This window comes from Fringilla coelebs (genome assembly GCF_963513975.1).
Source record: "Fringilla coelebs genome assembly, chromosome: 5".
Taxonomy (NCBI): domain Eukaryota; kingdom Metazoa; phylum Chordata; class Aves; order Passeriformes; family Fringillidae; genus Fringilla; species Fringilla coelebs.
Window position 1 is genome coordinate 1,905,370 of NC_140033.1, and position 12,320 is coordinate 1,917,689.

The window sequence follows — 12,320 nt, forward strand, 5'->3', positions numbered from 1 at the left end:
CAATCCCATTCAAGCTTCAAAACCAACAACAGTCCAGGAGATAAGAGATTTAAAAACCCATTTTAAATCTCAGGAGGATTCAAAGCTCAGGGGAAAAATCTTCCACCACACCATGAGGGTGGGGAGGCCCTGGCACAAGTTTCCCACAGAAGCTGTGGCTGCTCCTGGAAGTGTCCAAGGCCAGGCTGGACAGGGCTTGGAGCAGCCTGGCATGGTGGAAGGTGTCCCTGCCCATGGCAGGGGTGGCACTGGATGATTTTAAGGTCCCTTCCAACCCAAATCAGTCTCTGATTCTGTGATTCTCACAGAGATTCCTTTTCTCCACCCCAGCCTCCATAAAAGCACCCTTTTCCCTGCCCATCTCCTCACATTATTACTGGATGTAAAATCCTATCCAAGGAAACTCTCCTCACCTGGAAAACATCCATATTTCTGTGTTCTGATAAGAAAATATTCTAACACACAATTCCATGATATATTAAACAAATACTCCAACAGCAGTTGATGCACTTGGCTCACAGAGCCCTTGAGAATCTGTCAGCTTTTGTATCTTCAGGCCCCTAAATCACATCCCTTCATTGATTAAAGTTCCATCTTCATCCTGCAGAAGAGAATCACCTCCTCAGCAAACATTCATCTCCTCACAAAAGGCAGGGAAGAATGGATCCATGAAAGCTGTCGCCTTTTTTTTGGCAATAATTTCTGATCTATGATGCACACATGGAAACACAGGAGAGCAACACCTCCAATTCCTGTGCGTGTAGAATGGATAACAACCAACATTAAATCAAATGTGTAGCATTTTAATCCTTTAATTAGGTAAAAATGACTTTCTCCCCAACAGTTCTTCCTTATTAGGAAAAAACTCAAGACATCTACAGATCCTCCAACTGTTATTCCAACTCGAAGCCACAAAAGTCTTTGGAGCATCTGGCGTGTTTTGTGCTCGGTGGCAGCCTCGTTCTCTGTGAATTGAGTGATTTATTACCACCTAACCTCAGCCTCTGATGAGATTATGCTGCCAATTTGTGCCTCCTTTTTGGAGAGAGGGCTCTGCAAGCCGGGCTTTGGGCTGAGCGTGGTGAATCTCAATTAAAGGCTGACCTTTACAAGACGAGGGAAATGTTAATTCATGCTCACCTAAATGGCTTCAGCCCTCTTTAAAAGCAGAATTTTCTGAGCCTGCTCACTCCTCTGCCACTGTAAAGTTCCATTTCAACATTATTAAGATAAAAACCTCTTGGCTGCAAGGGAAAAAACCCCAAATGCTAATACAGCTGTCTGGGGTGCATTTGTTATGCTCCTTGAAAAACAATGGTGTCGCATTTTGAAGGGATTTCAGACACAGATTAGAGGCAGCAGAATGACAGGGCCAGAGATTAAACGCTTCTTTACCCCCTGAACAGGTACAAGAGCAGCAGCAGCTCCCTCCTGACTCACCCCGAAGGTCTCTGCTGGAATTTGCCATCCCCTGTGATGTGGAATTACGTCCTGGAGAAGTCCCAGCTTGAAAGGGATAAAATTTGCAGAAGAGGCAAGAAAGTGGCTCAGCCCCCACAGATAATTGCATTGGGCTGTTTTTTAAATTAGGATTATACACTCCATCAAATGGGAGAAAGAAAAGGAATGTTTCAGCAATGTATTTATCAAGGTCTTGCTAAGCAAGCTGGTGAAAACAAAGAAATCTGACCCACAAAAACGTGGAGAAACTTCAACATGAAAAGAAGAATTTGATGAAAAATTCAAATGTCAGCAAGATTTCAACAGAAAACATAAACATCCATGAGCATCTCAGGACTCTACACTGTCTAAAAGGCCAGAAGAAACAAAACAAAACACAAAATATACAATGCCAACAGAGCAATTAATCACTCTAGAAGATGGAATCACAGAATATCCTCAGGTGGAAGGCACCCACAAGGATGAGTCCAAATATATATATTGTGTGTGTGCATACATATATATAGTATAATTCCCTTCCCAACACTATTTATAAAGGAAATATATTGCAGTTTTGGCCAGTCTGGTGACTCAAGATCCCCCCCCAAAAAAACAGGATTAACTGATCAACATCCACCAGGTTGAATCCTAACCCAGCTGATCTGAACTCCCATGGATATTTTATTCCTCATTTCACAGCCTAACTCCGTGCTGTTTAAATAAATGGTTCACTACTGACATTTAGGCAAAAGCACAAATTCCATGGCTCAGTACTTCCAAAAGCATGTTCCTCCTGGAAAAAAACTCCAGTAATTGATATAAAGCAGGGTATTACAGTTTCCAGGCATAAACATCCTCCACCTATTCTCTTCTAATCTGCATAATACAAGATAATTCCATGTTGTTTTTGTAAATTCACCACAAAGCCCTCAAATGCTTCAGTAATCCAGATTCAAAGCTGGAAAAGAGCTGTAAATAAGTGCCTTGAAAATCAAGGATTGCTTTGCAAACAAGGCACTGGGACACAGCAAGTCCCAACTGTAACAACACAACCCAGCCAGTCCGGCTGGAGCAGCTCCCAGCAGAACAAGTGAGAGTGGAGAATTTCAGGGATTTTCATACAAGGAAGATGGTGCTTCTCACATCAACAGGGGAGAGAAGCATGGCAGGGGTGGGAGAGTTGTGAGAATGGAGAATCCAGGCTGGCAACCAAACTCAAAGCTGATTCTGATGCCTTGTGAAGGATGAGCCAGGACAGAGGCTGGGCAGTCCCAGAATAGAGCAGGGATTCATGGAAAGGATCTCCCCCATGGATGCACCTGGGGCAGCACCAGAGCCCAGCCAGGGCTGCACCCAAGATGAACCAAAATGGCCCCAAAATCCCCGAGCGCTGCCGGGGTCTCTCCCTGGGGTCAGTTCTGCTCCATTTGCACCTTGCAGTTCATTGTCCCATCCCAGCTTCAGCCCCTGCAGTCCCACCCTGCTTGTTTTTCTCTCTGCAGCCCACGGGGTTTGTGCTCGTGGCCTGAGATTTGGCTCATTTGTCCTTGGTGCCCAGCTGGAGCAGGAATTGTTTTGTCTCCCTGCTCTGTGCACAGAGCTCACCATCCCATAATATGAAGCTCAGACCCACACACCAAAGCAGCACAGAACTGAAAAATACAAAACCTAAAACCTGAGGCATCATTCCAGCATTGATTGTCCATCTCTATTTGAGAAGCTCCTCTCCTCATACACCACTTTGATGTCCCTGCTTTTGGTTTTCCTGCTCCAAAAGGACCATGTGGCACCTGAGGGGTGTTTGGGCTCTGAAGCGCAAGGGTTAAAGACTCAAGAAGAAGAGCCTGAGGTCAAGACCCAGGTGGGGAGGCCCAGAGCAGGTGTGGCCTGCAGGGGCTCCAGGAGAGCTGCAGAGGGACTGGGGACAAGGCCTGCAGGGACAGCAGCCAGGGAATGGCTCCCACTGCCAGAGGGCAGGCATGGATGGGATCTTGGCAATGAGGAATTCCTGCCTGGGCTGGGATTGCCAGAGCAGCTGGGGCTGCCCCTGCATCCCTGCAGTGTCCCAGGCCAGGCTGGGATGGTGGGATTGGAACGGGATGGGATTGAAGGTCCCTTCCCACCCAAACCATCCTGGGATCAAGGAGGCTCAGAATCCATCCCCAGGGATTTTTATGGAAGTTGGGGATGGAAAAGGGAAGGGAGACCCTTCCTGGAGTGCTGAGATTGCCAGTGAAGCCCCCGGATCCCAAAATTCCTTCCTAGAGCAGAGTCAGGGTGGGGATGGATCCAATGCCAGGCTGGGAGAGCTGGGAATGGAGGGAATTCCCTGGAAAGGGAGACTGGGGTGGGATTTTGGGAATGAGGAATTCCTGCCTGGGCTGGGATTGCCAGAGCAGCTGGGGCTGCCCCTGCATCCCTGCAGTGTCCCAGGAAGGATTGGAGCTCCCTGGGATAGGGGAGGTGTCCCTGGAATGAGCTTTGAGCTCCCTTCCCACCCAAACTGCTCTGGGACTCTGGGATTTGGGACACTCAGAATCCATCCCCAGGGATTTTGATGGAAAATGAGGAGAGAAAAGAGAGGAGAAGGGAAGGGAGACCCTTCATGGTTTCCTGAGATTCCAAGTGAAGCCCCTGGGGCCATGAATGTCTTGGAGAGGAGATGGATCCAATGCCAGGCTGGGAGAGCTGGGAATGCTCCCCTGGAGAGGAGAAGGCTCCAGGGAGAGCTTCCAGCACATTCCAGGGCCTGCAGGGGCTCCAGGAGAGCTGCAGAGGGACTGGGGACAAGGCCTGCAGGGACAGCACCCAGGGAATGGCTTCCACCAAAATTCCTCCTCCTGCCTTACCTTGCTCCAAGTCCCCTACACAAAGCAGAGATTTCACTGCCCCAGGCTGACTCTCAACACCTCCCATCTCCCTGAGAAGTGACAGGAATTAAGTGGGAAATTCAACCCCCTCAGATGTTCTCCAGGATTAACAGAGATGCCCTGATCCTTTTTCACAGACTCGACTGCTGGCTGGGGTCAGCCTTTAATAAGCAGCAATACACACATTTAAACACCTGGAAGGGATCAAAAACCTTGTTGAAAAGGAAAGAAACACTCCCACGTGGATGGGAAAAGGAGGGCTGACCCCACCCAGCAATGGGAACCTGTTGCTGTAGATGAAATGCCAAACATGCTCCCCCCAACACCAGGAGCTCTTTGCACTGACAAAGCAAAGGGACCCTCCTGCCTCCTTTTTTTAGGCATTTCCCTCTGAACTGTTGTGGCTTCAATAACAATCTCTGAGGAAAAATCAAGAAACAAACGATTTTCTTACAGATAATCCCCCTTTTGCTGTCAAGGGCCTGACCCCAGTTTGATAATCTCATTTCCTGAGAATCAAAACGCTGCAAGTTTAAGCTTCCTAGAGTGTTAATTGCAACCCTGCTCCATTGCTAATCAAAAAATTGGATGTTTTGCATGAAAATGCTGCTCTAATTAATTCTCAGTCATAAAGCAGCCTGGTTTTAATAACCCCTCCTTGATTGGGCAGCCTTTGAAGAGGCCGTGTCTCTAATCCGCTACACCGGGACAAACACACGCCGAGGAAATCAGGAGTGCCTTTGCAGGGGCTGGGGGAGCTGATGGCTTCAGAGCTGGCAAAACCCTGAAAATCCCTGCTCTCCCCTCTGCCCAAGCTCAAAGCCAGCTGTGATCCTGCTCATCATGAGACAAAAGCAGTGGTGTGACAGGAAATTTGGGATATCGACCATCACGTGATTTTTCTGCCGGTTTATTCCCCGTCCTTCCTTCAGGAATATTTTTTAACCAGCACAGGCCACTTGTCACCACATCTCCTTTAACCAGAGATGAATCCTGCTCCCTCTCCCCCTCCCCAGCCCCCCTGACTGACAACACATTATCATCCACATCTCGCAGAGGTGCTGAACCGAATTTTCATTATCCCAGATGTCAGCTTTGGTTTCTGTCACCGCTGAGCACAGCTGGCTCCCTGCAGCAGCCCCTGGGTGTATCCAAATGGAACAAGGCACCTACAAATAACTGCATTTTCCCTGGACCTGGCCTTACATGGTGCCCTTGTCATACCACATCCTCTCTGCCTCTGCTGCTATTTCTTGGCATCAAAGTCTTAATTAGTCGAGTTTCTTGTTGGTTTAATTGCTTAAAACCTTGTGGTAAGGAATTTTTCAGGCTTGGGTGGAAAGTGGATGAGTAGCAGAGCGAGGAGTAACACAAATCCACTTCCACAAATCTAAATTTGTGTCAGAGGGGTATTCAAGGCTTTCCATTTATAACCCAGCCAGCAAGACAAAAAAAAAAAAAAGTGGATTTTTTTAATTCTAAAAATTATCCACTATAATTTATTGTGTTATTACACCAGAGCTTTGTTTTACTGCCACATTTGCCATCCTTTCTCAGAGGTGAGCAACCTGGAAGGTTCCTAAAATCCTAGATTGGTTTGGGTTGAGATGAAAATCATCCAGTGCCACCCCTGCCATGGCAGGGACACCTTCCACTGTCCCAGGCTGCTCCAAGCCCTGTCCAGCCTGGCCTTGGACACTCCAAGGTGTGGGAAGTGCTCTCCACTTCCAGCTAAAAATCTAAAAGGGGACCAGGAGTTTAAGTGTTGCACATTTAAAATCTGCAAGTGCCTCTTGCATTTTATTTTTAGTTCATAAATGAATTGATATAATACTCTTGCTACTCCCAACAAGAGAAAAACAACTATGCAAAAGTTCTGGGCATTAAAAAAAAAACCAAAAAACAACTGAAACTTCACAGAGTCCCAGAATGCTTAGGTTGGAAGGGTCCTTAAAAATCATCTCATTCAATTCCCCTCCTGTTCCTTCACATAGAAGCAAGAGGAAATGATCCAATTTTTGTTTTTCAAGTAGTGAGAAGTGCACTTCATCCCTGGAATGCTCTGGACAGAAACTGCCTAAATAGCTTCATAAAGTAATATTGAATTCTTGGTGTTTTGGTTCAGCACACAAAATGTGTCCAGTAGTTGGGAGGATTCAGCTTTGGGGCACAAATTTCATCTTTTGTTCAATTCAAGACTCTCTCTATGAAGTCAGGGGACTTTTTTCTCCTTTCCTTGAACAAGCCCTGTCCCAAATTCCAGCACCAGCAGAACACAAACTCATCCACAAGTTGCCAAAGCAGCAGGATGAGAGAAAGCACTTGTCATAAAAATCCCAAAATAAATGAAAATAAAAAACCCAAAGGCATGACAATAATACATGAATAATTTTCATCCTTCAATGGAACACAAGAATTTGTAGGAGTGATTCCTCAAGGAACAACAGCACCTGGGGCATCCTCCTGAGTGGCAGGGCAGCCACTGTTTGTCTGTCTGTAAATCAATACCTGCAATAATCCATAAAAGCCAGTGGGATCCGAGTGTTGACTCTGGAATTCTGATCCTACTCCTGCTGCCATCATCCTTCCCTGGACAGTCCATCCCAATAAAATCCTGCTCCACAAAGCCAGGGAGAAGTTGAATTACTGCAGAACTGCACTGAGCTTATGGGAGGAAAGAAACAACAAACCTAAATTCTAATTTCAGAGGGGGCAAAAAAATTTTTTTGGAGGTGCTGAGCAGGTGTGGAGTCCATTCACATCCTTGGGAACCACAGGAGCTCTGGAGCACATCCCATCCCATGGCCAGCCCCAGCTGCAGGACAGGGCAGAGCTGGCCTGGCTGTGACACTGACAGAGTGGCACCTGCTCAGAATTCCCAAGCAAACCCAACCTAAACAGAGAGCACAACTCCTACACATTTCCCACTGAATAGAAATCTGTTCTGGAAGCCAAGAGTAAAAAGCAGAAGAGGGGCAAGTGATGAAGTGGCAGCTGGGATTCTGTGCCATTGAGAGAATCCCGAAATGGTTTGGGTGGGAAGGGTCCTTAAAGGTGACCCAGTGCCACCCCTGTCCTGGCAGGGCCACCTCCCCCTGTCCCAGGCTGCTCCAGCCCCAGTGTCCAGCCTGGCCTGGGACACTGCAGGGATGCAGGGGCAGCCCCAGCTGCTCTGGCAATCCCAGCCCAGGCAGGAATTCCTCATTGCCAAGATCCCATCCATGCCTGCCCTCTGGCAGTGGGAGCCATTCCCTGGGTGCTGTCCCTGCAGGCCTTGTCCCCAGTCCCTCTGCAGCTCTCCTGGAGCCCCTGCAGCCCCCCCAGCTACCCCCAGACTGTACCAGTCCAGAAGGAAATATTTCACTTCTGTACTTGCCCCCACCTTTTTAATTTTTTAATGACAGTTGTCAGAGAACTTGTGTGGCCAACTTCAAGGGAAAAACACATGGCCAAAGTCTTTCTCCTGCAATTTCAGTGGAAGGAGACAGAAGAATTCCAGCTCTAAACCACTTGCAGCAGGTCCCTTTCTCCCACTGAGGGATAATGTGAGCCTCATGCTCTGCACTATTCCAGTCCAAATCAAAGGGGTTAATGACAAAGCATCACTCTGATCTTCACACATTTTTAAGGCTATTTAAATTAAATTCTTATGTCGAAAAGTTAGCGTGAGCTAAACTTTTATAAATTCTTTTCTTTTCATGCATATGTTTCTTTGAAGATCTTTTCAGGAAAAAAGATTTCCTAACAAGTCACCCTCCCCCTGCTGCCACTGAAAAATCATCCCTGTGGATAAGGCTGTTGGGAACAGAAACTGTGCAGTGTTCACAGAAGACAGAGTGTCACATGCCTGCTTTCCACTAACCTGATTGAACAATTAAATTGTATTTCTCTTTAAAAGGAATAAAAAAAAATAAATATATATATATATAAAGAAAAAATCCAAATGCAGATCTTGCTGTGGTCTGGGATTCAGGAAGATTAATGAGCAACCTAAAAGGGAACAGCAGCTCATAATAGAGGCAGAGGTTACTGCATTTTTAACGTGAAGTTCAAAGGGAAACTTTTCTTGATGCTTCAACTGCAAAGAATCTCAGCAAAGTCATCTCATCTATTGTCCCCACTGCCTCTTTGTCACCTATTGCATCATGTCCAGGCTCTTCCAATTGAGCTGCAAAGGGCAGCAGGACCTTGGCCCCATCCACACTAATTCCTGTTTTGTCCTTTACCTCTTTGTCAGCTCCTGGGCTTTGTTCTTGCCCAGCCAGACTCCCTGAGCAGCTCTGCTGCATCCTCCTCTCCTGGAAACGCTCCCAGTGTCCTGCTCATCCCAAATGCTGCCCCAAGATTTGTCTTGTATCCCTAAGGAATCATTCTTGCATGAAATCTGGCTCTGAAAGAGCTCCAAACCCACACCAGGAGCTCCTTAAAACCCTCACTGTTATAGAAATAACCACAAAAATCCCCAAATCTCAGCCACCAGGTACCTGGAGGAGGACACAGATATGGAGAAGCTCAGTTCTGTTCTCTGCTTGTTTTTTAAGCCACCTGGAAATCTGGGAATGACAGAAGGCAACAGGACTCATCCTCAAGGGATGGGAAATTGTGGGGCAAATTCCCTGCTGGCCCCAAAAAGCTCAAAATTCTCAACAGCCACAAAATCCTTGGCTTTGAGCCCACACAGTTTGTAACAGAGAGCCCACAACTATGGGGAAGGAACTGAAATCCTCCTGGAACAGAGCCTGGTGATGGGATGGAGCATCACCCTCATCCCCTGGCCTGGGGGACATCTCCCAGCCAGTGCTGGCCATGGGACACTTCTGAAGGTGAGAAGCTGAATTCAAAAGGCAGAGAGAGCTGTGAGCTCCACAGCTCCCAGGTGTGAGAGGTGAGATCCCAGTTCAGCTGGGAGGGGCAGGTCCCTCCAGATCCCTTCATTCCCATGGGTGTGGGGCCAGGGGTGGCAGCTGTCACCTGGCACCATGAGATTTTATGGAAAATTCTTTCCTTGGGATTTTTCCTCCTGAGAAGCTGAGAGGCCTCAGGAACAAAATGCAAACAATGATTGTCTGCTGCTGTGGGATGCAACAGGTGGAGCTGGGATTGATCTCATGTAATTATTTCTAATTAATGGCCAATCACAGCCCGGCTGTCTCAGACTCTCTGGTCAGTCACAAGATTTTATGATCACTCTTTTCTATTCCTTGCCAGCCTTCTGATGAAATCCTTTCTTCTGTTCTTTTAGTATAGTTTTAATATATAATTTTCTTTTAATACAATATATATCATAAAATAATAAATCAGCCTTCTGAAATATGGAGTCAAGATTCTCATCTCTTGCCTCGTCCTGGGACCCCTGTGAACACAACCACAGTCACCCCAGGTTCTTCCTTCTCAGTCCACCCAAAAGGATCTCAGAATTCACCACAGAGCCATGACACCCCGGCTCATCAGTGCTGAGATCACCTCTGCCACTGTCATATTTTCTGAAAAATCTCTTTGCCAGGATTTCTTCTCCTGGGAAGCTGAGAAGCTTCAGCTTCTCCCTGTTTTGCTCCTCTGGAATGTGATTTGGAGAATTGTTTACCCAGCATGTGAATTGTTTTAACTTAATGGCCAATCCCAGTCCAGCTGGGTCAGGACTCTGGTCAGTCACAAGATTTTATTATTCATTCTTTTCTAGCATTCTGATGTCTCCTTTCTCTTTCTTTAGTAGAGCTTTAGTATATAATTTTCTTTTAATATAATATAATAAATCAGCCTTCTGAGAACTTGGAGTCAATCTCATCTTTCCCTAGTCCTGGGACCCCAAGAACCCCACAACAATTAATACCCACACACCTCTGCAGTCATCCAAGTGAATCAAGCTGTCCCCAAAAAAATCTCTGCCTCTCAAGGCTTTGTTTCACACCTTTGTGGGTTTAAATTGTCACTGAGGACAGGTGATGAAACGAGAAAGGGAACACAGAGGCATCCAAAAATTCTCTTGCAAATTAAAAAACATTCTCAGTTAAAACCCAGCTGAAAATTATCATGGACAAGAGCTCCAAGAGAAATTCTGCCCTTGGTCATTGCTGTAATAGTTGGAGAACAGAAATTATTTTCTTGTTACCATTAGCCCAGGAAGAAACTGGAATGGATGATACAAAAGAATCTAGTCCTGCTGTACATGACCATGGCAGTCTCAGGGTACTCCCTTGATTCTGCTGCCAAACCCAACCACTGCATCACCCAGGAAAAACAAGAGAAATGATGAGCAGGGAACACGTCCCTGGGCACACACAGCACCTGCCATGGGCAATACAAACCAGCCCAAGTGCCCAGATTCACCATCTGCACACACCCTGCAGCTCCCCAAGGGCACCAAACAAAGAATTGGTCACTTCAGTCCACCCAGCTTCCAACTGGAGCTGCCTGAGCTCAGCTCCCAAAGCAGTGCAGGGCAGGCATCACAGCAAGGATGCAGATAAATATCCAAGGTAGCTCCAACACCCCAACCCAGTGCTCAAGGTGAGGTTGTTTGTATTTCACCTTTTGTTTTAGGAATCTTTTTTAAGACCTTGACCTCCAGCTGAAAATGCTGAGAGAATAAAGAGCAACCCTTCACAACCTCATAATAAACAAGAGCTCAAATCTTGGAGAGATTCAGGGCAGAGATCAACACCTGCCAGAGGCTGGGCAGGATATTCCAGCTCCTGCAGAAGGGATGATCCAATTCCCAAGGATCCCTTTGCTCACCTTGCAGCTCCCCACTCCTGCTGTACAGCTCCCTCCTCTGCTCCCTCAGGTAGGCACTCATGCTGATGGCATGGGATGAGGATTCAAACCTGGAATTCAAAGGAATTCAGTCAATTTCAGGCACTGGAAGCACCCTTCAGCTCTTAAAAATATAAAAATGTTAATATATTATTCACCTGGAAATTAGGGACCAATTAATTATTATTTACTGTATGGCTCTAATAATCCACAAGGACCAATCCAAATATTGTCCAACCATTTCTGCCCCATCAAGAGGATTTTTGGCACCAAAAGGCCCCAAAACTGTGCCCTGGTCTGACACCTCAGTGATTGAGGACAGCTCAATGTCCCTGTGACCACGAGTGTCCCAAGGGCTTTGTGCCTGACCTGAGTGCTGGGAACACCCCCATGACCAAGGGCTATTGCTCCAGGCAGGCATTTCCCAAAAAAACACCCCACAAAAAACCAATCCTGGGTGTTGGAACCCTGACTGCTGAGGATTTTACACTTTCTGTACTTTCAGGCACTGACCCCCAAGAGAACGCTGCATTTGACCTAAATCTGTATAAAAAACTTCCAAAAATGAATGATAAAACTAAGATTATAAGTGTATAGTTTGAATAGAGCTGTGTAATATCACATGGTGGAAAAATCAGAGTTTAAGGCTTTAGAATATAGCAATATATTTAAAGCAAGATCGAAGTTTTACGGCAGAAGCTGGTCCTTCTTCCTAAGTTTAAGTAGTACTGTGTAATTAAATATAGTCCCCATTATGAGGCACAAGTAGTTAGGGGTTAAAAGTAAAAATAATTTAAGAGACATTTCTTAATTAGACAGCTTATCCTTAAAAAACCTTGCAGGAAGAGAGACACGTCTTCATTTTTAGCTTATTAAAATTAAGGACTACAAAACTCACAGCTTGTGAGACTGCAATATAGATAACAACTAATAAACAAGAAATACTGTCTCACACATTTAATCCCAACCTAAGCAGAAAAAAGAAGTAAAAAATCCATTTCCTGGAGGTGCCTGGATGGGCTCTGGGGACCAGGGAAAAGGGAGCTCGTGGTGGGGACAAAACCTTCAAACAGCCCCAGTGGACAGAATGCCTTGAGGAGACTGAGCTGGGGGAGAGGCTGGGCAGAGTCCCAGAACAGAGCAGGGATTCATGGAAAGGATCTCCTGCATGGATGCACCTGGGGCAGCACCAGAGCCCAGCCAGGGCTGCACCCAAGATGAACCAAAATGGCCCCAAAATCCCCGAGCGCTGCCGGG

The 12,320-nt window shown here is 46.4% G+C and overlaps 1 protein-coding gene across 2 annotated transcripts in view; it reads right to left on the bottom strand.

Moving 5' to 3' along the window:
* Positions 1–12,320, bottom strand: part of EXOC4 (exocyst complex component 4) — a 354,271-nt gene that overhangs the window by 226,705 nt on the left and 115,246 nt on the right. For both annotated transcript variants that reach the window (XM_084205380.1, XM_084205381.1), the window contains exon 9: positions 11,046–11,134. In XM_084205380.1, the coding sequence (XP_084061506.1) occupies positions 11,046–11,134 (89 nt within the window). The remainder of the gene's footprint in view (positions 1–11,045; positions 11,135–12,320) is intronic.